Genomic DNA, 27671 nt, shown 5'->3' with positions numbered 1-27671 from the left:
TAAGTTGGCACTATACAAATAACAAGATTTATTTTTATTATCCAGGACATGGTACAAAACTGTGAACAGTCACTGTACAGTATAGCTAGGCTATATGTGACAGTCGCTGTGGAGCTTAAGGGCGGTGTCAGATGAGGGGATCCCGGTCCCATTTATGCGCCAGTAATACGGATGAATATCCCGGCCTGACCGTGGGGATCCTGACCCAAACTCCAAGCATCAGAGATTCCTACGATGCTCAGAGTTGAGGTCAGGAGACCGGCGGTCAGGCCGGCATGCTCATCAGTATTGCGGGAATATGCTCATCTGTCACCGGCCTTAGTCAGAATCCCAGAACATTTCAATCAGGCCGGATTCACACAGCGTTTTGCAGCATTTTTAACCCCTGTAGATGTAATTGCTGTCACTAGGGGGCGCCCACACATGGCAGGTTTGAGCTGTATTCACAGATAACACCCTTGCACGAAGTTAAACCACTTAGATGCCACGATCACTGCTGACTGCAGCATTTAAGCCGTTAAATGGAGGGGGTCTCCTTCCTTCGCCCCATCAGTCCTCCACAATGTGATCATGGGGTGCGATGCCAGGCCTGCCCTGTATTTAAGCCTATTAAGGCCTGCTAGATAATAAACTACATGGGGTGTTTTTTTAAATGTTTTTGTGTTCATATCCGTAATTAGACCGCTTTCACATGGGCTAGAAAATCGCACGATTTTCTCGCGATGCGACAGCGCTACGAATCTCATGTATTTGAAGCCTATGCTTTCCAGTGGGTTCCTTTACATTAGCGATGCTTCGTAGGCTACTACATTGCGAGAATACAAAATCGTGGCACGCTCTATACAGACGTGATTTACGATTTTTTTTTTTTGTAGCCCGTGTTTTCCTATGGAGCCTCCGTGTTTATCGTATCACACGAACTTGCGATTTTCGTGCGATGCAATGTGATTTTAACATTAGGAAGTCCTCTTCACTTTCTGGTAAGAAAATCGCTTGATTTTATGGCGGATTTGTTCACAAAAAAAAGCATCACTGACGCTACAAAATCGCGTGTACCAAGCTGCGATATCGCAGTGTTTTGGAGCGCCAATATTGCCGTCGCCCGCGTGGAAGAGGTCTTACACCACTGTCTAATTTTTTTAATATTAGTACATAAAGCAGAATTGAATTTTTTTGTGATGCAAATCGGCGCATTTTTGACACAAGCAGCATTGCTATACGTAAAATTGGCACATTTTTGGAAAATCTTTGCTATTTTTGGTGCGGCATAAATTGTACCAAATTCACAAGTCCGTGCGCCACTTTTGCAAGTTCGGCACAATGCAAGACTGTCGAGTTCTAAAAAGAATTGGAGCAACATATGCCATCATTCAGAAATGTTTTGCGTCGTGGCATTTTTTCTCACTTTTTGTGCTTCTGTGTATAAAAAAATAAAAATAAAAAAAAATAAAAAGGCGAGCAAAAAACCCTTGAGAACAAAAACACCCAATAAAATCGCAGTCATCGTTTAAACAAGTTGCATGCAAATTTTCTACGTGTCCCATCTGTATAAAACCCGCAGACAGACAGAACAGTGATGTGTATGACACCGCCGCCCATCCGCAATGTATTGTGAATGGATGGCGTTTCATATGCTGCCTGAATAAATGTATAGGGCTTACGCTGCGTGATACGTGCTATGATCTAGGTCTCGTGCGTAACGACTCGCAGTGTCTGCACGCTCATGGACATGGGTCAATGAATTCGCCGCGCAATACGCGTCTGTGCAGAATTCTGGTGTAAAGTCGCTTATGAAGTCCCCCATGTGGGAAGGTCGCCTCAAGGTGACTACAAGAGTTAACCCTTTCCAATCCAATTTTGATTTCAGGGTTTCCTAAAAGGCTTTCTCTTTTTGCTGTTGTACAAGGGTGCCATCTGCTGGCTAAAGCCAGTGTGTGTGCGCCAGAGAGGCTCCGACAGTGGAGTGGCTGGCAATAGACGGTAAGAATACCCTGTCGGACGTCTTCTGGCATTTGAGCTGTACAAGTTTCAATCAGAATGTAGGAAGACGTCAGACAGGGTATTCTTACCGTCTATTGCCAGCCACTCCACTGTCGGCGCCTAAAGATAATAAAATTTTATTTTCAGGAAGGAACGGCGCAACTTCGAGATCACTGAATGAAGAGTTGAACAGATAATCTTCGGCTTCCTCCATTCATTAAAAGGACACGCAGACGCTCGTCTCACGTTTTTCATTATTTCAATTCATGTCAAAGAAAACAAAACACTAATTCCTTCCGTATTGTGCGCACAGCTCCTATGCGAGTACAAGGTTGGGTTTTCACAGTGCACAGAAAATTGATATCAATGGGTTCGTTCACATGTGCGTGCGCATTGTGGTCGGGCGAAAAAAATAGGCAGCATGTTTTATCTTCCTGCGCATTTCTACAGGGAAAGAGAACATATGGAAGTCTTTAAAATAATTGGCCATTTCCATGGCCAAGAGAGCATCTTGTGTGTATTTTTTTGCGCGTGCTAATCGTGCGTATTTGCTCACGAAAAGAGTAGAGTCAAAGACGCAGTTGCATACGCAAATACTCAACGCCCATTCTGCAAAGACGCTGTGCAAATGCGCGCACAAATACGCATGTCCTCGTGTGAATCCGGCCTAAAAGTATAACACAAATGTTACTGTATGTGTGATACACGCGAACAGATCACATGACCCTCCCATCCAATCACTCACCCGTTTGGCGCAGCCATTTATTTATTCAATCAACCTTTTAATAATCAAGTACAAGTGGCAGTGACACACTACATTTGTAATACATTGCCAGCGATCGGCTGTCTACGCTTCATCCTGCACAATTTTTTACATTGCCTGATAAAAAAAAAGCAACGATCACCACAGCAGCAGAATACCGCAGTAAGTGCCATAAAAGGACCCGCCCACAAAATGGCGGCCTGTTAAAGAGTCCATTCAAGCTATTCTAGTAGAATTGTTAGCACATTGCATATTTATCATCCCGTGCACCCGGCGCACCTTCCAGCGGATTCCCTGAGGATTTCATTATTTGGCAAATTACACATTCAAGAATCAAAAAATATCACCGGACGGTTTCTTTCACCAAAACTCAAAAAAAAAAAATTGGTGTCATTTGAAGTACTTGATGAAGAGTGGCGCCGGGAGCCTCCGGTGGACGCTGTATATTGGACACTGCTTGTAGTCGCAGGGCCAGTCAGACCAGGCGTACCGCACCGCAGAGATGTGGCTGCATCCTTTGAACGAGACTGTGACTACTTTAGAGGACACCAACTCCACTGCAGCCGAGACCCAGAAGTAGTCCTGTTCTCCGTACATGTCGGCTCCAGCGCTGCAAAATACCTGTCGGAAAAATGAATACCCCCGTTATAATAACTGGGAGGGGACAAGTGTGGGGCTGCGAGGCTCGCGGTTCGGTTTTCTCACCTCGAATATGTTGTCACAGGGGTAAGTGATGAGCAGCTCCTGGTTGTAGGTTATGTTCATGTATGAATAGGCGTAATAGATGTCAATCGAGACTGGGAAAGGACCCTGGAAAGTGACGCGCCGATCACCGTATGCGACGGCTCGTGCCCCCAGATACAGTCTGTACGCCACAGTCTGCTTATCCCGTGGGTGAATGCTGAGGGGCAAGGGAACAACATACAGTTATATATAGTATAAGATATACAGGGGTACAGAACACGGGGACAGAGCAATAACACTCTGACCAATGGGGTGAAAGGACAAGGACACACTGACCAATAGGGGGGACAGGACAAGAGCACAAGGTTACCTGGGGAGGGGGAGGGGGACAGAAAAATGGCACACTGACACCTGGCGGGACAGGACAGGGGCACACTGATACTTTGGCAAAACAGAACAAGGATCCACCGAAATATGGGTAGACAAGGTCAAGGACACTCTGACACTTGGAAAGGGAAGGGGGGAATAATTGCACAAGTAAACTTTGGGGAGACAGGACAAGTATACACTGACACTTGAGGGGGACAAGACAAGGACATGCCAACACTTGGGGGAACAGGGACACCCTGACACTTGAGTGGGGGGGGGGGGGGTAAGGACATGCTGACACTTGGGGTACAGAAGGTTTATATAGTACAAATAGTCATGTTTTTGTAGTCTTACCAACCATACGGAGACTGCTCATCCACAAGATCCATAGCAACAGCCATGAATGTATTGGGCATCTTGGGGTTCGGGGCATAGCCGTAGTCGGCTGTTTGATGCCATCTGATTTCTGGGAAGTTGTCGTTTGGTTTGTTTTTCTGCCATGTGCTGAGCTGTAGAGAACCAGAACATAAAGCTCAGCTCTATAGTGCGCCCCTCCTCCACAATCTCCACCTGTCAAATGGCATTACCTGCACAAATCCAAATGGGAAGGTGAGGTCTGTTTGCCCCAGGGACCCCTCATGGAAGGATCGCCTCCAGTCCTGGATAAGAGCCGGGAAAGTACAATTGTAGAGATCTGTATTTAAATCAGCATTCGCCTCCCCTAAATACAAGACACCATTGGGGTCACAATGCATCAGTAATGTCTATTAGATGGGGTGGACAGATGGAGCAGAATGGTGTGCAGCATCTATGAGATGAAGCAGAGAGGTGTGCAGCGTATAACAGATGTAGCAGAGTAGTGCATGCCATTTGTTAGCTGGAGCAGAGGTGTGCACAGTGCAACAGGTGAGCAGTGAGTTACATGGAAGAGAGAGGTATGTAGTACCCATCAGATGTAGCAAAACAGTATTTGGTATGTAGCAGAGAGGTGTGCGATGCAGATCAGATGGATTAGAGAGGTGTGTGGGGTGTGCCAGATGTACTAATTAAAGTGGATTTCCGGATACCATCTGACATCCCTTTAATAGCGCTCACTGTAGTAAAATAATTAACAAAACAGAACTTACCTCTCCTCTACTACTGGGATCCGATGCCACAACGTGGTGCCAGTGTCTGCTGTGCCAGCTGATGTCACTGGAAGTTAGATGACCGCTGTAGCCAATTAGAAGCTGCAGCATCACCATTCGGTGCTCCTGACATCATGGCACCCAGGACGTGAGAGCCGATCGCAGGAGAACCAGCGGTGACGCTGCAGCCTCCGATTGGCTACAGTGATTATTCCGGTGATGTCAGCTGTCACAACAGACACCGGGGTTAATACTGCTCAGTTTCTTATTTTAGTACAGTGAGCGCTACCAAATTGACAGACAAAGGAGTTGTCTGATTACCGGATATTGTCTGGTAATCAGACAACCCCTTTAAGTTGGGGTGTAGTGCATTTGAGATGAATTGGACTACTTTGCACCTTGATACCATATGGCTCCCTTTATGGTCATGTTGAGGAGGGGATGGATCATGGCGTTCCACAGCACGGAGTATTCACACGGACCAGCTACTGCATACATGGTGTTATAACGCCTGTAGGAACACAGTTGGAAGTGTTTAGCCTCAGCTAGGACTTTTCCTTGCATTAAATTACAGTTTATGTAATCGTCCCTCAATCCCAATGATTCCTTATATCGAAAAAGATACACAACGGGAGTTCTGTCACGGCTGGCTGATGATGTAGTTACATTTAAAGCATACCTGTTGATGACTCTTCAGAATAAGTTGCCGTGTGTACAAGAGGAGTAACAGTAATTCTGGCTATTATATAGCATTCTTCACTAGTTTTTCCCTTTCCAGGCTCCATCTCCAATTCTCAGTTTTCCCTGAGCTGGTGGGTGAAGACTAGCTGCTGTGATGTTTCCATATACAGTACAGAGAGAACAGGAGATCATGCGACCCTACTGTATGTTAACTGTATTGTATACTGAGAAGCAGCAGCATGGAGGACATTATACAGTACTGAACAGTGTAAATATGAATTCAGCACTGAGGTCAAAACTTACCAGAGCCTTCAGCAGCATCTCTGTCTGTCTCTTTCTCACTCTGCAGGTACTGGGGCAGGTAGGTTCTCTGGTGGGCCCTCCTCCTAATGGAACTACCTCTACTTGAAACTCTATCAGTGCTAACAGCAGAGAAAGCTGCAGAGGCCCACCAGCTGGGGTCTTCTGCGGAGCTGACTGTTTCTTCCTGCTTTCCCTGTCTTTAGCCTGCAATTCTAGTGATTTCCACTGTCCATCCTTAAGTATGTTCAGCACCCCCTTCCTCTCCTGCCTTGCAATAAATTACAGTAGCTCAAGTGGATCATCAGTTAGAATAGAGAGGAGAAGGAGGGGGAGAGAGAGCATCTGCAGTCCTTCAGACTGAGGGTGAAGTCACACGAACGTATATCGGCTCGGTTTTTACGCCTGCACTTGGCTCTTCCATCCTCCCCCCCCCCCTGCACACGAGGACAACGTATATCGGCTCGGCGTGAAAACCGAGCTGATATACGTTCGTGTGACTTCACCCTGAGGGGCAGATTAAGGACAGCCTAGGGCAAATTCGGGAAAGAATACGGAGACCTTTTTAAAAAGAGAGGGAAAGTACGTTGTCATGTCCGTACCCAGCTTATCATCTCCAATCCAATGGGGGGAAAGCTTTTTTTTTTTGGTTTGAGCAAAATGGAAAGAAATAGGGCTGCGGGTCAGCTGACCTTAGGCTTTACTAGCATGTCCCGAACATTAAACTTTGGGCACGAACTGGTGGAGCGGGTGTGACCCCCAGGCTGTGGCTGGCACAGTGCAGTTTATATATTTTTTTTAAACATGTAAGAACCTGGCGTGACTTTGCGCTTTATATATATGCGCTTGTGTCATTTGTATACACAGAGGTATCAGGCATTATGCACACGCTCGTGGCGTCTTTTATGTCAATTTGGGTTACGTTTCCTAATCAGACTTTTGTTATGTCCAAATATATGGTGACTGAGAGACATACAAACATTGTTACTGCGCTATTTGCTCCATTTAAAAAAACGGAAATGAAACAGAACTGATGCAAATGGACATAAAAGGAAATCTTTCCATTTTGTTTTTGAAAACCTAGTGAAATAAATGGGGGAAAAAAAGGAAATGTTTAATTCCGTTTTTTTTAGAACAGGGAAACAAAAATGGTTAAAGAACCATTCAGGCACAACATTTATCGCTCAAAATTCGCTCATAGTTGTCTTTTGAGCAATAACCGTTGCGTCTAAATGCACGGACATTGTACAGTTTTTGTGCACAATTCATTCCTTGCTCAATTCTAGTTTTCTTCAATTGAGTGATGAACTCTTATCAGTGGCGCAGGCTGTTATCACAGTCGGCAGCGCTGATAAGATTCTTACAGCTTGTGTCCTGCTGGTAGTTCACAGCGGAGTGGGAGCTGTAAGCATAGAGAACAATGCAGCTGTTTGCTTATGCTAAACAGCTGTATTGTTCGCCCAGTGATAGCTGTGGTGTCCTGCTCCACCTGCATAGCTCTTTAGTAGCTAGTTAGCTACTATAGACTATGCAAAGATGATCTCTCAAGACTATCACTCAAACTGTCGTTTGAGCGATTTTTGAGCGATCATCTTTCTGCTGCCAGCATTGACAGAGGCTCATGGAGAGGTAACTACATTAGGAGGAGGGCCCATTGGAGGACGTACAGGTGATGAAGTGGCTGATAAGTGATGAAATGGTCATTTTCTCTAATAAGATATATTACATAGTACAAACGAATATAAGAATCTATTAATTTACCTTTAAAGGTACAGCACCTGGTTGTAATCAGATCATAAGAGCAGATTTTGTAAACTAAATACGCCATTATTCCGTCTTGATTTGTGGCGCATCGTGGCTGAAAATTGCATCAATAAAGAATAGTCGCGATCGAGTCCCGAGATTAATTAGCGTCTTCTCGTCCACTCACATGGGCATATTGCGGGAAAAATACGCTGCAGCGTGGAATTCTGTCGGTCGGCAGAAATCCTCATAATGACTTCTAATGCTTAAATAGAGTAACCTGTCTTCTTTCCCGAGCGCAGGTAAACTCCCCCCCCCCCTTTTTTCCAGCTCCCGTAGGAGTCTATGCGAGCCTCTAGCGTTTTTCATCAAATGATAGGTTAAGACCTATCTTTAGACGCAGCATGAAAAATCGACGAGTAAAAACGGTTGGCAATTTGACAATTTAACAATGTGTTATTTTACACGCGCCTGAAAAGCTTCCTTGTGAATGAATTTATTGGAATCCAATGGCAAAATCCATAGAGGAGTTTAAAAGGGGACTTGATGTCTTTCTGGAGAGGAAGGATATTATAGGTTATAAATCTTAGGGTAATTGTTAATCCGGGTATACAGGCAGGTAGGAACTATTAGAGGTTGATCCAGGGAACAGTCTGATTGCCAATAGGGAGTCGGGAAGGAATTTTTTCCCCAAAAGCGCTAATTGGCTTCTGCTGTTGGTTTTTTTTGCCTTCCTCTGGATCAACAACACAGGAAGATAGGCTGGACTAGATGGACATTGTCTTCATTCGGCCTTACGAACTATGTTACTATGTAATTCTTCATGTGGTCACGATTTTCAGATGACGTTTCATCGCCACATAAAAACGCTCATGTGAACGAGGCTTTTAGGTTAGTTCACACATCGCAGATACGCTGTAAAATTGCAGTTACAGATTTGACTCCGAAATTCCACAGCAATGTACAGTAAAGCGTAACTAAATGAAGGCCGTCCCATACTCATCAGTCACCTCCTCTGGATTATCTCCTCAGGGGTCTTGGACAGCCCACATTTTGACAGCGCTGTTTTTGATGACCAAGCTTCAACAGGAGTCCCTCCCCACGAGGATTCCACCAGTCCTATTGGATACTTCAACCTTCGTGCCAAATGTCGTCCAAAGAGCCAGCAGACCGCAGAAAAATATGTGAATTCACCATGTCCAAGGTTTTCTGTCCACAAAAACTTATGTTATTATGACAACTGGATAAAACACTGCAAATTCATAAAGCACCAATTCAGTCTTATGCAACTTTTTAATACACTTTGGGACACATTCGCTATTGGTGTTGTGCCAGAATTATGGTGAAGTTGCATCTTTTTGGCGCAAATCAATGTAGGCAAATTTTACTATTGATTTGCGCCAAAAAGAACAGATGTTGCACCTATTGTTTCACTTTTCAAATATCTAGAGAAGAGGGTGGGATTTGGTGAGTCGGGCTTTTAGACAGAATTAAAAGGGGTATTCTCATTGCAGCTTTTCATAGCCGAGATGGGAAACCGCTGTTATAGTTACCAGCAACCTGGCCGTAACTACGAACACAGTGAGAGCTTCAGAGCAGCACTGTTTCCATAGTTCCCATTGAAGTGATTAGGAACTGCGGAAACAGCGAAGCAAAACGCACTACGCTTTTTCTATAATTCAGGGACCTGGAAAGGGGTAGTTGGGGGTTCTTGCTGCACCTAACGCATGGCAGTTATATCTATTTGGCTTAAACCCCTTCTTCTGCATATTTTTGCGACACCTTTGAATGCTGGTAGATTTGTTTGCTTTCATTTGTTCGATTTGCTGAAATTGCCCCAACTGGAGGAGGGTAACAAGTACTCCAGGAAAAAAGTGGCATCAACAATTCCCCTGATGATAAATCCCCCCCCCCTTCCTCGCCCTCATCCACCGCCCCTTAATTTTCAACACTATTTTCAAAACCTCTGCTTTCTGACAGTAATTAGTGACATTCTTGTTTGCATTCATAGGCTGAAAGCCTGCGCAGACCTAATGCTTAGCACACAGCTGATTTTGTTACAATTGTATCCAGTGTAGGCAATTGTGATAGACATGATGATTAGTCAGTGTAAAATGTCTATTGATTTGTACTAAACTAGACGTATTATGTGTGTTTTGTGACTTCAGCCTAATGTGGAACTCTGCTGCATAAGGAAAGAGTTAAATCACAGTGTTATATGTTATTGCTTGTATTCAATACTGACTGTTTCCCCAGTCCTTTCCCATCCCCCACACAGAAACTTCTCCATACTAACTTCTGCAACAAAGAGATACATGCGGTCAAAAACTGAAAGTAATAGAACAAAGGACAAATGAGACACACAGTGGACTTTGGAGAGGGGTGGGGGATTCTATATGATCCGACAAATGAGAATCCTATATGTTACTGATGTAATCTGTTGCACGCCCATTAAAGGGCAGGTGTTATGTCTTGCAATAAAAGGGGCTGTCTGGGTGTTTCTCTCCAGAGCCATTTTGGATATGAGACTGAAAGCTTGTGTCTGATCTGGTCGATGATGTGTGCACACTATACAATTTGGAAGCTACAAAATACCCCGAAACCTGCTGGAGAAAACCATAATCCAGATCAGTGGCGTCCTTCTGGGTGGGCCCGAGTAGAGATTTTGATTTCTTTCATTCTGGAAAAATACAGAGATCGGCAGATAGCACGCAGAACTCAGGGGCCCGAAAATCTACAGAACACGGTCAGATTGCTTTATGTAAAATCTACCGATGTGAGCTGAATTCTGACTGCTAATCTGCCTGTTTCTGATCCAGAGTGATAAATCAATGAAAGGCAGGTAATATAGTTCTTTCTACTCGGAAAAAAGACCACCGTTTTAACCTGCCTAAGGGGTATTTTGTATGCTATGTATAGACGGTTAAAAATTGTGTATACAAGACCAAGAGACAAATTCTGTGAGGGTTAATGTGTCAGAAGGGCGGACTTGGCTGTTTAAGTCTGAGGGAACACGCCGGAGAGACACTTACTCCTAGGTAAACTAGTGTGAGGTTAGGAAAATTTATGATACGCATATTTACCTGTATGATTGAGCGTGTTATGTTCTCATATGTGGAAATGTATATACACGGAGAATTATAGCCGTGCTTTGTGACGGCCGACGTCTCCAGGATATTGTTGAGGTTTTGGTCATTGAAAATAATCAACAGTCTCTGTGTATAGCTAAATGTCCTGTCCAGACTGTGTGCAGGGAGTGCTGTTGGGGATTACTAGTAGAGGGTGACATATATACCTTGAGCCGTTGTGGGTATTCTACAGTAATCCTGTCTGTTCGGTATTATAGAAAGAATGTGCAGTGTTTATTATTGGGGGAGGGTTGCTGATAAGAGAGTGGACTGAAGTTAAGCCACTGAAAGCATTTCCCAATTAACCCTTCTGTTCCTTTTGTCTTGTGTTTTGTAGCGTTAATGTGCATTGTGATCTGAGTGGGAAAGAGAGGTTATATTGGAAGGATTTGAAGAAAGCAGATTTTACAAGAGGAACACTACTGTGTCCAGAAACTTCGGATAGGATAGACTTGGTAGGTAGAATAGAGTTGAGTAGATTGAGAAGGTTAGGCATAGACGCAGGTTGTTTAGAGAATGGGGAGCAAAGTGAGCAGGGACAAAGGCCATAGAGCTTGTGATTTGGTTGCTGAAGGGGAGGGAGCAGAGTTTACTGAACAATGGGAAAGGACCAGGAAAAGTTGCAGAAAGAAATGTCGGGTTATGGACAGATAAGCAGAAATGAGTATGGTAAGATAGACTGTAGAAAGTTTTCAGAAGATGAGCAGGAAACCCAGCAGAAAGAAAGGTGTTAGGTGCTAGTTTTTGCTAGGAGGTAGTATAACGTAGGAAAGAGATTCATCATGATTGTCTGAAGTAAGGTTTGTTTGACCAGACTTTGTTACACTCCAAGATGTGGCCACTTTGGATGCGTGATAAGTTCAGGGAAATAAACCTTTGTGAAGATGCAGCTTGGGACATAGTAGATGACTAAGCTGGTTTATAGTGTATGGAAGATTGGAGTTGATGCATGGGGGACAGAGGCCAGGAATACATGACAGGGGACGCTCTCTCATGTTCCCAGGGGCTCTGTTTTCCACTGCCCGCTTCTCCAATGGATACTCAGACAGATGATGTTATGGAAGGCTCCTACAGATGGAATAATTTCCCTATAGTCACCCAGCAAACTTTTTCACGCAATTTGATGAAGTAATTTTACTTTTTATGTGAAGAAAGAGGGACTGAATTGCCCAGAGTAGGATGTTAATTCATCCGTATTCTTTAGTTTTTTCCTTAAGTCTTTTGTATATTCTAGTGTCAGTCTACACTGAAGCTATAATTATATTCCGACAGGAGAGTGAAAGTTAAACGCTGGACGTTCCTTGAAATACTATTACACTGGGTGACGTAAAATTTTACTTGTGTTGCGCCCCCTTGTGTTAAAAAATGCTAATTGCGACCTGAAGGGAAAACATTTTTTTTAAGGAGATTTTTGCTCAGACTTCGCTGCATACAATGTCACCTTGACCTACAAAGTGCTTGTTTTTGTGCCTCTTGGTTTCCTTTTTTAACTTGTACTAGTTTGAACGCAATTACTTTTTTTTCCATTGAGTATTCCGGTTCAAAAGGGGGGAGGCATAGGTGATCTGGGTCATAGATGATCTAGGTGTTGTAGATCAGCTATTGGGTTTAAATAAATAAATAAATAAATGGAATAAGATAACAAGATTCCGTGCCATGTGAAATAGAACATCAACACGATTATTTAGTACTAATACAGTAAGAAACTGCAGGTATGCAAACAGTTACCGGAACCTCTGTTGATAATGCATATGTTCAGCTTTTTGCAGATGGTACCAGGGTGAGGATTGATGACTCCACATCGGATATGCAGTGGTCACACAACAAGATGTCCTAGAAGCAGAAGCTCTGCCTCCGCATGTCTCAGCACAAGAAGCGGAACTGAAGGCCCTCACTGAGGCGAGTAGAGTGGCGAGAGGTAAGACGGCAATCCTTTACACTGACTCCTGGTATGCATTTGGCATAGCTCATGATTACGGCCCAATATGGAAGGCCAGACAGTTTTTACCTTAAGCAGGACAACCAATTGAGAATGGTGCAGCGGTGCAGAGTCTCATGGAAGGCCCTACTTCTACCTGACAAAGTTGAGAGTTCGCACCGATTCCTACACTGGAGAGGCGAGGGACGACACCCTCGCTGACAGCATAGCAAAGGCAGTGACCCTCAAGCCGTGTAAGAAAGAAGAAAAGATACTGACAGCATGAGTCAGTGGTAAAAACTTTGGACATTGACAAAAATTTGGACTTTGATATGCTAAAGACTTTTACAGTTACAAGCCAGCAAGGAAGGAAAGAATAAATGGACTAATATGGGAGCAGCAGAAACAGGACCGTGTATGGTGAACAGTCAACAGCACTTGCCCACCACAGTTCCTGTATCCCATGATGGCCCAGCTGATGGACGGAAAGACCCACCTAGTAAAGCAGCAATGACGACGACGCTTGAAAGAGGATGGGCGACTTCTGGAGTTCTCTGTAGCTGCTGCATCATTTGTCCAGTTTAGCATGATCTATGCCATGGGTGAGACAGGGCAGAAGTATATTTGCCACATCACACTTGCCGGGACCACTCTACCCATTTCAGGAATTGCAAATTGACTACGTTCAGCTCCCACTTGTTGGGAAGTATGAATACGTGCTTGTTGTTGTTGATGTCTTTGCAGGTTGGAGGCTGACCCTGTTACCAAGGCAAACAAGTAGGTAACCGCAAAGAAGCTCATGAATGAGGTAAACTGTGAATATGGGGTACCAGAAGTGATTCAGAGTCAGACAGAGGTATAAACTTCGCAGGTGAATGTAACATGTCATGTCTGCTCTGGGTGTATCCCAGGCCTTTTACATACTCTACCATTTTTAGAGTAGTGGAAAGGTGGAGAGACGTAGTGGCACGCTAAAAAGTAAGATACTTAAAAATGACGCCACTTTGGAAAGACTGCCATCCAATAGCCCTATACAGTGTTAGATATGAACCCAGGGGGGATCATACATTATCTCCCTACGAGATTGTTTGGGCTAGCCCCAAGGCTAGGTCGTTACTATCCTCAGTAGTTACAATTACAATCTGATGTGTTGACTAAGTATGTGATTTCCGTTGTTAAAGAACTAACCAAAGCCTATGCACAGGTGTTCTCTTCCAGACTCAGAGGCAGACACTGGGACACATCTTGCAGCCTGGGGATTGGGTGTGCGTCAAGAAGTTCCTCAGGAAGCACCCTCTTGAGCCCCGATTTGATGGCCCCTACCAGGTGCTTCTGACTACTGCCACAGCTGTGAAACTAGCCGAAAGACTTACATGGATCCATGCTTCATACTGTAAGAAAGCTTCAGATCCGGGAGACCAGTCTTAGTTGTGCCAAAGACATTACTCTGGTTAGGGCTAGTGAGAGAGGAGGGTGGCAACTGGAATCCTTAGTCGGAAGAATATGAGGGTATGGTTACCTTCTGGTATAACTCGTTCAATGCTCAAGTAGCCGCATATTCCTTCGACTATTGTACTGTGGTCCCGTGTCTAGGCGCAAGATCCCACCGCAGGCCAGATTTAGCTCAGTCCAGCTGGTTATATGACTTACATACCCGGGGAATACAATATGTTTGCGCCACTGATAACGTCTGGGGAGAAGACTGCCGTTATTGGGGATTAGTGGGATGTAACACAGGAATAGACTGGTCCTATAAACCGCGAAGTGCCTTAAATAAGAAAGATGAGAGCGGGAAATCCCTAATTAGTCGTATAACCCTCCTTGAGAATAATAAGGACAGCAGGTATTGGAAGGCTGAACTTAGTATGTTGCTTGGTTTTAATGCGGTTTTTACATTAACCATGGGAGATCCCAAGCCCGGGGGGGGGGGGGGGACTTACAGTCTGGGGACAAACCGGTACGGGAGGACAGATCCCTTAGGGAAGTTTAAAATAAGGGATATGGTAGATGCACCCGAATGGAAGCCTTCACTTAGTCCCTTGCCCATAATTAACCCCCTCCGCCGTAAGATAAAGACCTTGACGAACATGATGATCATAGCCGACCCTACCTTTTGAGGACACCTTGACAGTAGCGACTGGCTACTCTGACCAGAATCTCTGGTTGGAGTTGATGAGGTACAATGCTAACAGGAGCAACAAGTCTAACTGTTGCGCCTGCGGTAGTGCCCGACCATACTCGGGGATGGTCCCCCTAAATCTCCCTGTAGATGCTGAAGAGTGGTTTATTAGTCTCTTAACGAACATTTCCGCTAATTACACTGTCCGTGAGAAGTGAAAGAAGGAATACTCTATAACTACTTAAGTGTTTTACATCGGAGAGAGTATTACTGACTACCCTGGAAACTACACCTGCCAGGCAAATAGGCAGGGTGGAGGGAGATTTTTGGGGAACTCACCAATGGGTATTGCTCCTCCTACGGTACGATAGGAGGGGAATGGATGCAGAATCAGGTCCAGTCCTTAGGAGACGTTTACTGGCTTTGTGGAGACATGAGGTAGAGGACCCGCCTGGAGGGTAATTGGACAGGGGAGTGTGCCTTAGTAAAGCCCTTATGCTCCTCCACATCCTGTCAGACAACATTGAGGATAATGAGGTTACCCCCAATAGTTAATTTATCTCGATCCAACTCAGTCTGTGTTTTGTGGTTATCCTGTCATGTTGGTCTATCCTTGTTTTCCGCATAGGTACGGCGGTTCCTTCCAGTCTTGTCACTAGGTAGTGTAGGGTCAGGGTGAGGCGACCTGGACGTGTTCACCATTAGGACTATCTCCAGGAGGGACATTGGTGTGGGTGAAGATTAGGGAGTCCCAGGCCGTGCGTACCTGTGCACGCTACTAGTATTGTAACATTATACTAGAGCGAGAAGAGAGACCCCTGGTGGTAGTTTTGAGCTACACGTGTACATTGACCTCATAGGATAGCCAAGGGGGGTACCTGACGAGTTTAAAAAAATAGAGACCAAGTTAAAACTAGATTCGAGTCTATTTTCCTGATCATTATGGTAAATAAATGTTGACTGGATTAATTATGTTTATTATAATTAGCAGCGGTTTATAAATTATACTAGAGACGCCTTATAGGGACTAGTCGACCAATAGGACCTACATCGACTATGACTTTTCAAAATAGAATGGCCTTAGATATGACTTTAGCTAAAAAGGGGAGTGTCTGTAAGATGATAGGGGAGACTTGTTGTACCTATATCCCAGACGACACTGACCCGCAGTTAAAGACGCAGTTGCCATTAAGAAGCTGACCGCACTAACTAAAAAGAGCTAACTTTTGGGACCAGCACTCGCCATGGATGAGCGGGTGGTAAAGGATCCTGGCACAGACGGGCGTCGCTGTTGTATGTGAATTGATGATTACCTTTTCTGTTCTAGTCTGCTGTGTTATCCCCTGTTTCAGAGTGACCTGTGAAACTGATGCTGGAAAAGCTACTTCCACAATGAGTTCGCTGGATGCATCCCCAGAAGGAGTGGACAAGTCCTACACCCCCTTGAAGACCCTAAAACGAACCTTCAACGCGCTCCAGTTATAGGCTCACGCGCAGAGAAGTGTGAAAATTAGATAGAGAGTTAGAGGATAGACATTTTAAGGGGGGATTGTAATAGACATGATGATTAGTCAGTGTAAAATATCTATCGATTTGTACTAAACTAGACGTATTATGTGTGTTTTGTGACTTCAGCCTAATGTGGAACTCTGCTGCATAAGGAAAGAGTTAAATCACAGTGTTATATGTTATTGCTTGTATTCAATACTGAGAGTTTCCCCAGTCCTTTCCCATCCCCCACACAGAAACTTCTCCATACTAACTTCTGCAACAAAGAGATACATGCGGTCAAAAACTGAAAGTAATAGAACAAAGGACAAATGAGACACACAGTGGACTTCGGAGAGGGGTGGGGGATTCTATATGATCCGACAAATGAGAATCCTATATGTTACTGATGTAATCTGTTGCACGCCCATTAAAGGGCAGGTGTTATGTCTTGCAATAAAAGGGGCTGTCTGGGTGTTTCTCTCCAGAGCCATATTGGATATGAGACTGATAGCTTGTGTCTGATCTGGTCGATGATGTGTGCACACTATACAATTTGGAAGCTACAAAATACCCCGAAACCTGCTGGAGAAAACCATAATCCAGATCACAATCATATGGAAGTTTATATGGAGTCCAGACTGATACATTTTACCTGCACTGAGGCGGTGTAAGAAACTATGAGGACAACAGAGAGAGCTATAGAGAGAGAAAGGGGAAGAAAAAAAAAAAAAAGACCCGAGAAATAGAAAAGAGAGAAGTAGAAGTAGAAAAAAAAGCGATGAGAAGAAGAAAAAGTAGAAGAGAAGAGAGCAGAAGAAAGGAGAATGAAGAGCAAGTGAGCAGAGAGCAAGACAGAAGAAAGAGAGTGAGATGAGAGAATGGCTCACAGAGGATCGTGTACACCTGAAAAAACTGTAACAATTTAGGTCATCAGGAGTTTTCAGACTTCCGATGTAAACAGATAGCAAGCAGAGAGGTATGATATGGTGAGGCAATTAAATGTACAGCATACTATAAAGTTACAGAACATTTAATTACAATAATTAAGCCTTATTTACACAAAACTGGACCCTCTTAGGGTGGTCTCACATCCGAGTTGAAACCCCCATTCAGAGGCATGCAGCACTTTTTCTTCCGTCCAAAAGTCAGGCAGCTGGGCGAAAAGTGGACAGACCCCATTAAAGTCAATGGGGTCCATCCAGCGCTTTTCGGTTCCGTCCAGAGACAGAACCATTCAGCTGCAGGGATTCCCCTTTCCTGCTCCCCAAGTGGAGCAGGAAAGCGGAATCCCTAACACACGTGTGAAAGCACTCTTACAATCTCATTGTCCTGCTAACATTAACATGGCACTTATAGTTGAACGAGAAGATGCTTACCCTTATTTGGGACTGACCACTCCAAATCCACATTGGCAAGGTCTAGTAGTTCTATTTTAGATGCCACCAGTGAGGTGGTGAACAGCCGGACGTATGGGTAATCGGCGGCTCGTGCCAGCTCCTGACTGGCATTGAAAATCTGAAGAACAGAAAATGAACTGAAAGTGAAGATGCAGAGAGATCAAGGAGGTGGCTGATAATTGTTTTTTTAGGATCCATCTACCTGGGATACGGTCATCTCCATATTGCTCTGCCCCCCACAAACCCAAACATCTCCGAATAGAATGTCATCCAGGTGGATAGTAAGAATTTCTTGCTTGAAGCTGTGTTGAGCGATCAAGTGATAAGGCCCCCCGTAATCCATGGGGTCCAGCAGCACCTTCCAGACACCAACATCACCTGGGGGTCAACATGAAAGACAAAATATAAGGGTCTTGTACACCCATGCAAAACACCCACAAAAAGATGTTATCCTCTATATATATATATATATATATATATATATAAAAGCACAAGAAGCGGGGTTCCCAAAGGTCCCCTAATGAATACAGCAATAGTCACACATGTGAACCTCCGCTCCTTCTATTTAAATGGAACTGCTGGAGACAGTCAATTTAAAGCACATTCTAGTGCGCATGTGTCTCCATTCATCCAGGGACTTTTTGGAGCCCATTCTTGTGAACGGTGGGGGTTTCAGGGGTTGGACTTCCACGGATTAGCTAATTTCCGCCTATCCTCTATATAGGGAATACAATCTTTTTGTGGAACAACCCTTTATTTATTGTATAATGAAGATATCTGCAAATTTCTTATATACTTTGTGTTTTAATTTCTAACCATTTTCAAGATCACTGCTTGCTGTCACTGAATGGGAACTTCGCTTCCCTCAAGCTCTAAAAAGCCCTTTCCCAGCCCTGTTCACAGCTGGGAGTTTATTACAATGTAATACATTCAGAACTGTACTCCAGCTTAATTACACTGCTACAATGTTACAAATCCTGTTTATGGGCAATTAGGAATTGGAAAAAAATTTTTTTGCTCCAGAAAGCAAACAAGAAATGTTTACATTCACTGATAACCAATGGAGATCTTAAACATTATGAGAAATTGAAATATTAGAAAGTTGCTTAACACTTGCAGCACTTCAGTAGGGATACATTCACACTGCGTTTCCCATTTATGTCCAGCGTCCCATCGTGGCTCATGTCTGAAATCCCAGAAAAGGTATCTGGATGGAATTCCTGGATGTACTGTAAGCTATCTCACCCGTGATCGACAGTGGATGAAATAGAGACAATGTCTAAGTGAATGTATTATACCTGAGGAAGAACCTGAGAGGTTGGAAAGCTCGCTATAACATCGTGTATTTTTGTTAGCCATTAAAAGCTTTCATATCTACAAGATTACTTGGTTTCTCTTGCTCGGAACAATCCCATTTTGTATCTAATGTGTATTATTTACAGCTGAACTTCAAAAAGTCGCCTTGTAATGGAGGCCTAGAGCAATGACCAACCTTATACCTTTGCCCATTGCCCTTTTACATTTACCATTGACATTCACTGCCGTCTTTGAGAAGATATTCATTCCTTGCAGAAGTGTCACCGTCACCGAGGCTCCCACTTCTCCATACCCCCATACAACTGCCCGGGCTGGCTTCTGCTGCAGAACCATGTGGTCTCCATAATAGGATGCAAATCTGAATATGGCATCTGGAACAAACACAAAGCATCATGTTATAATAACACCCCTTGTAGTCCTCTACTTCTTTATTGTAGAACTTTTTTTTCTCATTGACTCCGAGGAAGCAAAATCCTGAACTACCCAAGAGAACTAGTGCACCCCCCCACACACACATATTTAACTAGGGGGTCTGCAATATAAGAGGGAATTATCCTAATCTTTATATGCATCTTGCACCATTAAAAGCATGTCAGTGCGAGGAGGCGTCCTGATGCCAAGTGAAGAAGTATGGGACTGAAAGAGTTAAAACTGAAGCAATAAGAGGAGGATGCAAATCAGGGCAGATGTTACAACCTCAATAAAATTCTTGGGTCAATGGCTGTAATCAAACAGGGTGTAACAGCATGCTGCAAGTGCCAAGAAATATGCCAACGATGACTATATAAACTGCATTACTGCTACTGCTACTGGCACTATGTATACATTTGAGGTTCTATCTATGTACCTACCTACCTAACACCCCATCAGCCCCTCCTGTACATACAGGAATCAAACAGAATATACAACAAAACCCAAACCAGGAGGGATCTCTGATGCAGAACGTCCATCTGACTCAGTATCTTTCCCTTTCAGAGTATTGTATCCCCAACCAATCTTCGTATTGAAGATGTGTATTATGATCAAGGCAGCAAGTGTTCTGCGAGACCCAACCCTCGGCCTGATCTCAGGATTTCTTTGTAAATTCTGTCCAGAGGTCTCTCCTATTTCACAAAATATTCCAACTTACAGTAATAGAAAAATTGTTTAAAGGGGTATCCCCAAAATTGACTTTTAACACCTATGCAAAGGATAGGTGATAAAACTCTGATTGATGATGGTCTCACCACAGACCCCACTAATGTCAACAATGGGAGTCCCATGTCCCCTCTCCTCCTCACTGTGGGCTCACTGCACCCCGGCAGTGAGGAGGAGTCTGAATGGAGAGGTGGTCTAGAGTACATGTTGCTACTCCATTCATCATCAATTGGACTACTGGAGATAGACAATACTTAAATCTCCCCCTCACTGCGGAACTGCAGCAAGTCCACAGTAAGGAGGAGAGGGGGTCATGAAAATCTGTTCTTGAAATTGGCGGGGTCTCATTGGTGAGCCCCCCATCAGTTAGATTTTTATAAAAGTAAATTTTTTGAATACCCTTTTACAATTAGTTTCTATATATTGTTGAGCGGCCTCATTTAGGGTCCGTTTACATTCATTCACATTCACTGTATAAGTCACTGAGAATGAATGCATGAGCGTTATTAAAACGGAATGATATGTGAATGAGCCACCCATGATTTTTATGTCTACAGAAAATGAATGACGAACAAAAAGCGAACGATTTAGCTTTCACACATTTGAAATATCTTTTGAAGGATAATCGTTCCGTCTGAAAGGGTCTTTACTACATTGTGCTGACATAATTATCCTCTATAGGCCTCATGTCTACAGACACACATAGATTCCGCATGGGGAATCCCGCATGGAACCAGCCCGTGCCCGCAGCCGGCAACCCTGCGTACCTGTCTGTGTCTTCTTTTTTCTGCACTGCGGATGTGCGCGGAAGTGCCGGCCGGCGCAGTACAGTTTTTCCTTTAAACTCCTGTTTTCCTGCGGACTCCACAGCCCGTCAGCCATGTCAATTGCAGATGGGCCGCAGATTGGACGGCTTCCACTGACTTCAATGGAAGCCGACTATGCGGGAACCGCAGTAAAACGGAGCATGCTGCAATTTTTTATTTGCGAGCAGAAACTGCAATCGGTTTCCTTCCGGTCGAGTGAATGAAAAATCATTTTTCCATAGCATGCTATGGAAGGTCATTGCTGCGCGATCCGGAGCGGAATGCCTGCTTCACACTCAGCAACAAACATCCGCCCGTGGACATGAGGCCGCTATCTGCAGAATGAGAGAAAATCCGTAACTAGTCTCCTAATCTGTCTTCCAGCTCATGTATTGTACAGAAGTCATCCGCACAGTACACAGAGCTCTCTAGTGACAATGGCCTCAGGATATAATATTTTTGGCATACAATGGTCTTTCCTGGATAATGTAACTTGAAACAAGATTAATGGTACAATAGCAAACAAAGAAGAAAAGTCAAAGACCAAACAAAACACATACCAATAATAACAAGCATTCTATAATATGTATCACATCTACCTCATATCCTCATGTAGAAATACCAGCCTGTCATTACTGCACACGATATATAAGGATATTACGGCCTAATTGGGCTAAATTGCATTTTTTCTTTGCACTTTAGCCCAATTAGGCAGGAATATCTTTATATATCGTGTGTAATAATCATAGGCTGTATCATTTATATTATATAATGCCTCTAGCTGACATGTTCAATTACTTTTCAGGCCACTCTCAGACAAACGGATGTAAAAACACTGCGTTTTTTTATGCGGTGCCTTTACTGTGTGCAAAGCTGCGTTTTTGTGTGCATTTGCTGGCGTTTTTACAGCTCCCGGTGGCATAGTAAACTGTGTAAAAAACGCAGTAAAGGCCTTGTTCACACGATTATTTTTACGTGGCTAATCGTGACCATGTGAAGCACTGGATTCCAATGCATTCATTCACACGGCAGATTATTTGCCGTGTAAGAATGTCCGTCGCATATAGGACACCGGCAGCAAAATACGCTGGCTGATGTTTTGACGCGGCCAGAAAATATAGGTCTTGCCCTATCTTTTGGTCGCGATCAGCAGGCAGCTCCCATACAAGCCTATGGGAGCTGCTGGCAAAGGGAGGGGAGGGAGTTTAGCAGCGGGAAGCGCTGCTACACTAGGTCAGCTGGCTGTATTGAGTCATTTGAAGTACTTATACCGGCCAAAGGAATTCCGGGCTGAGGTGTATATACACACCGCACCTGCCGTGTGAACGAATGAGATTTAGCCGGGACTTGGTACCGGCTTTTTCTCATTCATGCAATTTTCGTCCGCGATTCGGACAAAAATTGCAGCGCTCATGTGAAAGAGGCCTTACGGTGCGCATTTTGGGCGCTGTGTGTGAGGGACCATTGAAAATAATGTAAAGTTTTTTGCAGCATATTAAGCATGCAAAATCTGAGCGGGTAATACGCAGGAAAAAATGCAAGAGTGCCCTTAGGCTGCTCTCACATCTGTGCTCGAGGGTTCCGTTTTCCAGCTCCATTCAGGGAGCAGAAAAGGCAAATGCCCTGGCTGAACGGCTCCATTTTATGATGGAACCAAACAGCGCCAAATGAACCCTATTGACTATAATGGGGTCCGATCGGTTTCAGCTCAGCTGTCCGGTATGCAGCACTATTTCTTCCGGTATTTTGTGCTGGATCTCTGACGGAACTTCCAACCCAGATGTGAACCCGGCCTTATGTACATTACTTTTTCTTCTTGACAGATCTGCCCATAATGTGCGGCTGTTGATGGTATTTTTGAGTACGGTAGTGCCAGCCTTGTCGCCTTAACCTTGAATGATTAAAGGGAACATGTTTGCTGAACAGAGGTTTTGTAACGGAGACATGACTAACTAATCTTACGTAATTTTCGAATGCTGAACACGAAAAAGGCTTTGAAAATGTGAGATTGGGTTTAGTTTGGAAGTTACAGGGGGAAAAGTAAAGAACGCTGAGTTTTAAGGGGTCTTAAAAAAAATTCTATAGTCACCTATTCCTCCCCAGGCAGACTCCTTACCGCATCTTCTCCTTGCTGATCTTCTCCAGTCCCCCGGGTCACCTCACCGCAAACCGTCTGGATCCTCTTCTTGTTATTAAGCATGCATCCCTTGCATTGTTCTTCCTGACCAGCAATGTACGCTACATCACTGTGACATAGCGTTCACTGGCTAGGAAGGAATGCTTATCTACTGCAGAGACAGCACACATGCACAGTCTCTTCAATAGCTCGGCTCTCCCTGCTTGGCTGTGAACGCTGCGTCACTAGTAAAGTAGCATACATTGCCCGGCAGAAAGAAGATTGCAGAGAATGGACATTTCGTCACAAGAAGCAGAAGAACCAGCCAGCCTGAGACGAGGTGACCCGAAGGGACTGAAGGAGACAGGAGAAGAACAGTGAGGAAAAGATGAGGTAAGTAGACTGCCGGGGGAGGAATAGGGGAGTATAGAATTCTTTTTTTAATGACAGAACCCCTTTAATGATACTGATACACTACATTCTTCTGGCCCACTGTACAGTAAGGGTCCTTTTAGATTAGCCAATTCTCCTCTGAACGAGTGACATCACTGCTAACTCACTCGCTCTTGTGCAGCCTTTTCATACAGGCAGGGGATTGTGGGCTCGTTAAAACGAGAATCATTCAGAACTGTTCAGATCTTCATATGTGCTGTAGAAGTGACTGATAAGGACTGAATGAGCGCTGTTTCAACCGAACGATAAATGAACGAGCTAACAATGATTTTTATGCCTGCATGAGGGTTCCTTTACACTAGCGTATGCGTTTTAACAGGTTGCCCCCACGTGATGAAGTCCCAAGCTTAATTAGCATTTTCTCGTTCATTCACATGGCTGGGTGTGATGTACTAGCGAAAAGATATGCCGCAGCCCGGAAATCCCTCGCTTTGCATAAATTCTTTAAAATGACTTCAAATGCCTAGGGGCAGCTGTAAACGGACACGCAAACCGCAGATTTATGCACCGGTTCACGCGATTTTCGGTGAACAGTCTCTCGATTGTCATTCATTCAGCGAGAGCTGCCTGTGATTGGCTGAGGCGCTTAGTTGATTCTGCCGTAGAATTGCCCATTATTCCTTATGGGAGGCAGAAAAAAAAATTGCATGATTTTGGCATATAGATGCCCGTGCGATGCAGTTTTTTCTATTTTTTACTATTGAAACAATATGCATGAAAAAAAAAACGAAAAAAAAAAAAATGCATGTGCAGCAATGTACTTTTCTCACAAAACTCATCGGAATCGCATAAGACAAACAATTGCAGGTGTAAGAGTGTAATATCAGTCCAACATCTCCGACTGATCTCACACTCGCCGGTGTGAATGCGGCCGAACCTGCACACATTTATTCCACCCATTTTTTGGATGTGTTCCTGCCCAGCCTTATTTTATGCAGTCATTAGTCAGTCCGCACCAGGAAGGGTTAACAGATATCATGTGATCCTCCTGGTCGGTCATAAGATCTCAAGCTGTGACTTCTCCTAAACAATGACTGGGTGGATGCGGAGTTCTCCCAGCCAAAAATGAACTGACTTTGACTGTGAAAATCTTTCCATTCACCTTACTTCTTGCTGGAGAAGAGCTTACCATCTATGATGTCCTTTCCAAATATGATGAGAATACACAGAATTGTCAGAAAGTTCCTATGCAACAACTTCCTGCTGTAGTAAAGGTTTATTAGTGGTCTGCAAACTGCGGTTCTCCAGCTGCCGTGGAACTACAACTCTCAGCATGTCCTGATAGCTGCATGTGTTATAAGAATGGATACATGCAGCATCTAGTGCTGTGTGGGTGACAGGGCACCGGAGATCCACCCCATCTACTGTAATGCTACATCCTGCAGTCTTGCTACAATGTATCACGCAGGAGGCTGATTGACTGGTCGGTACCTGCACTTGTGAGAAGCAGCAGAGCTTGCAGCAGCAGCAGCAGCGTCGCCGTCATGTCACCGATACTGGTGCTTCACCAGGAAGTGCCTGGATAATAGGAGGTGGAGTCCCTGAACAGGGGAGACCGTCCTAGACACTGCATTACTACACCCTCATTGCCAAATACCAGCCCACACCTGGAGGGAGTTGTTGGAATCTAATGAAACTTTCTCTGTGTGATTGTAACGCTGATATAAGTAACTAGCTGATATACCCGGCTTCGCCCGAGTTAATTTGGTACTGGTGTTTATCTGGTGTCCACACGGAAAAGCTTATGAATTCGTGGTTACTTTAGAGATACTGAGGAAAAACATATGTTCACCATTTTGCATAGTTCTCTGCGTTACCCAGAAAACACCACGTGGAGGTAACCATGCGACGTTTCCTTCATATAAAATGACATCAGGAAGTGAGAGAATTAGATTACGTACATAAAATTTGGACACTAATTCTTTTGTGCTTAGAATTGAATAATCGAGTTGGGACCTATTAACTTTTCATATTTATGACACAATCAATGCTTGTGCCAAATTTCATGTTTCTATGACATTGGGAAGTGAGAGATTTGGATTATGTACGTAAAATTTGGATGCTAATTCTTTTGCGCATAGAATTGAATAATCGAGTTGGGACCCATTAGCTTTTCCTATTTATGACATAATCAATGCTTGTGCCAAATTTCACGTTTCTATGACACCGGAAAGTGAGAAAATTACATTCCGCACGTAAAATTTCGACGCCAATTCTTTTGCGCTAGAATTGAATAATCGAGTTGGGACCCATTCGCTTTTCCTATTTATGACATAATCAATGCTCGTGCCAAATTTCCTGTTTCTATGACACTGGAAAGTGAGAAAATTACATTCCGCACGTAAAATTTGGACGCTAATTCTTTTGCGCATAGAATTGAATAATCGAGTTGGGACCCATTAGCTTTTCCTTTTTATGACATAATCAATGCTCATGCCAAATTTCACGTTTCTATGACATTGGGAAGTGAGAGATTTAGATTATGTACGTAAAATTTTGACGCCAATTCTTTTGCGCTAGAATTGAATAATCGAGTTGGGACGCAATTTCTTTTCCTATTTTGGAGATAATCTATGCTTGCGCCAAATTTCATGTTTCTACGACATTGGGAAGTTGGAGAACTTTTGGCGAGTCGGTCAGTGAGTCAGTGAGTCAGTCAGTGAGTCAGTCAGTGAGTCAGTGAGGGCTTTCAGCTTTATATATATAGATTACTATATCAAAGCAAGAGGAGAATTCATTGTGGAGAACTGACCTCTTGGAGGGAAGCTCTAGTACCTTGTTGATCCGCCTCTAGCTTGGATGCAAGATGTGATACAGGCGGGTATGGAGGCTCTAGTACGCTGTTGTACCACCTCTAGCTTGGATACAAGATGTGATACAGGTGGGCATGGAGGCTCTAGTACCCTGTTGCATCGCCTCTAGCTTGGATACAAGATGTGATAAGGACAGGCATGGAGGCTTTAGTACCCTGTTGTACCACCTCTAGCTTGGATACAAGATGTGATACAGGTGGGCATGGAGGCTCTAGTACCCTGTTGTACCACCTCTAGCTTGGATACGAGATGTGATACGGGTGGGCATGGAGGCATACAGGTTCTCTACGGTATCCTGCGGCATATCGTTTCAGATTTGCTATGACTGAGCCTCTAGTCTAGATCGTGCAAATTCGTAGGCTGTCGAATTGGTATCCCAGATGGTTCCATAAATGTTCTATTTTTAGTGGCCTAGAAGACCTTCCTGCTCCCTCCATAAATGTCATACATGTTTTGTCCTATGTAGATGCACTGTGCGAAGCTTGTCTTGTCATATCCAGTGTGTGTGTTGCACAGCTGCGGCGATTGAAAGGTTAATAGTAATAAAATCACTGCCTGCATGTAGATGTATCAGTTTGTCTTGTCATGCGGTACAAGTGAGGTCATAAATGGGAGTGTTTGAGGGCAGGAAGAGGTCTTCCACTTGCCTGCTACAGGGTGCTAACACAGAGCCACATGGAAGCACCTTCAGCTTCCATGTAGGTGAAGATGTAGGAAGAGGAGCGATATTCCATAGTGTTTGGAGTGTGGATGTGATTGGAGTGAGTCCCACCATCAGAGAGAGAGCCCTACAAAAGTTCTGAACAGGAACCAGTTCACCCTACAGGCTTTTCCTGTGTGGCTGTCCATAGTCAGGATCACCACACTGAGGTACTTTACTGAATTACACCCACACGCCTGCCATGCGGGGTGTTTATAGTTTATGCCTTCCTGTCAATGATTGCCAGCCAGAGTGTATGCGGAGTGACCCCTACCCCCTTCCTCCTCTGAAGTGCTCCCAGTGCAGGACTGGTGACATACAGATAACACAGACTGTAGGACCCTATTCATTCTGTGTATCCTCCCTACCTCTGAGCTATAGCCTGCTGGCATTTTAAAGTGAATTGTACCTGCATTACTTGTTGTAGAAGTTTATTAAAGGGGTTGTCCCGCGCCGAAACGGGTTTTTTTTTTTTCAACCCCCCCCCCGTTCGGCGCGAGACAACCCCGATGCAGGGACCTAAAGAAAGCTTACCGGAGCGCTTACCTTAATCCCCGCGCTCCGGTGACTTCTATACTTACCGGTGAAGATGGCCGCCGGGATCCTCTTCCTCCGTGGACCGCAGCTCT

At 44.2% G+C, this 27671-nt stretch overlaps 1 protein-coding gene across 1 annotated transcript; it reads right to left on the bottom strand.

Moving 5' to 3' along the window:
* LOC136632070 (sialate O-acetylesterase-like) lies at positions 1–25086 on the bottom strand. The gene is made up of 10 exons (XM_066606674.1): positions 24961–25086; positions 19227–19388; positions 17903–18078; positions 17680–17818; positions 8658–8856; positions 5322–5434; positions 4384–4517; positions 4151–4305; positions 3449–3644; positions 1–3364 (listed from the first exon to the last, which is right to left on the bottom strand). The coding sequence occupies exons 1-10, from the start codon at positions 25013–25015 to the stop codon at positions 3134–3136; spliced, it is 1560 nt and encodes a 519-aa protein (XP_066462771.1). The 5' UTR covers positions 25016–25086; the 3' UTR covers positions 1–3133.
* Positions 25087–27671: the final 2585 nt, after the last annotated feature.

The sequence above is a fragment of the Eleutherodactylus coqui genome, chromosome 6 (genome assembly GCF_035609145.1).
Source record: "Eleutherodactylus coqui strain aEleCoq1 chromosome 6, aEleCoq1.hap1, whole genome shotgun sequence".
NCBI classification, from domain to species: Eukaryota; Metazoa; Chordata; class Amphibia; order Anura; family Eleutherodactylidae; genus Eleutherodactylus; species Eleutherodactylus coqui.
The sequence above is the reverse complement of the archived record's forward strand: the minus strand, read 5'-3'. Positions and strand labels throughout refer to the sequence as shown.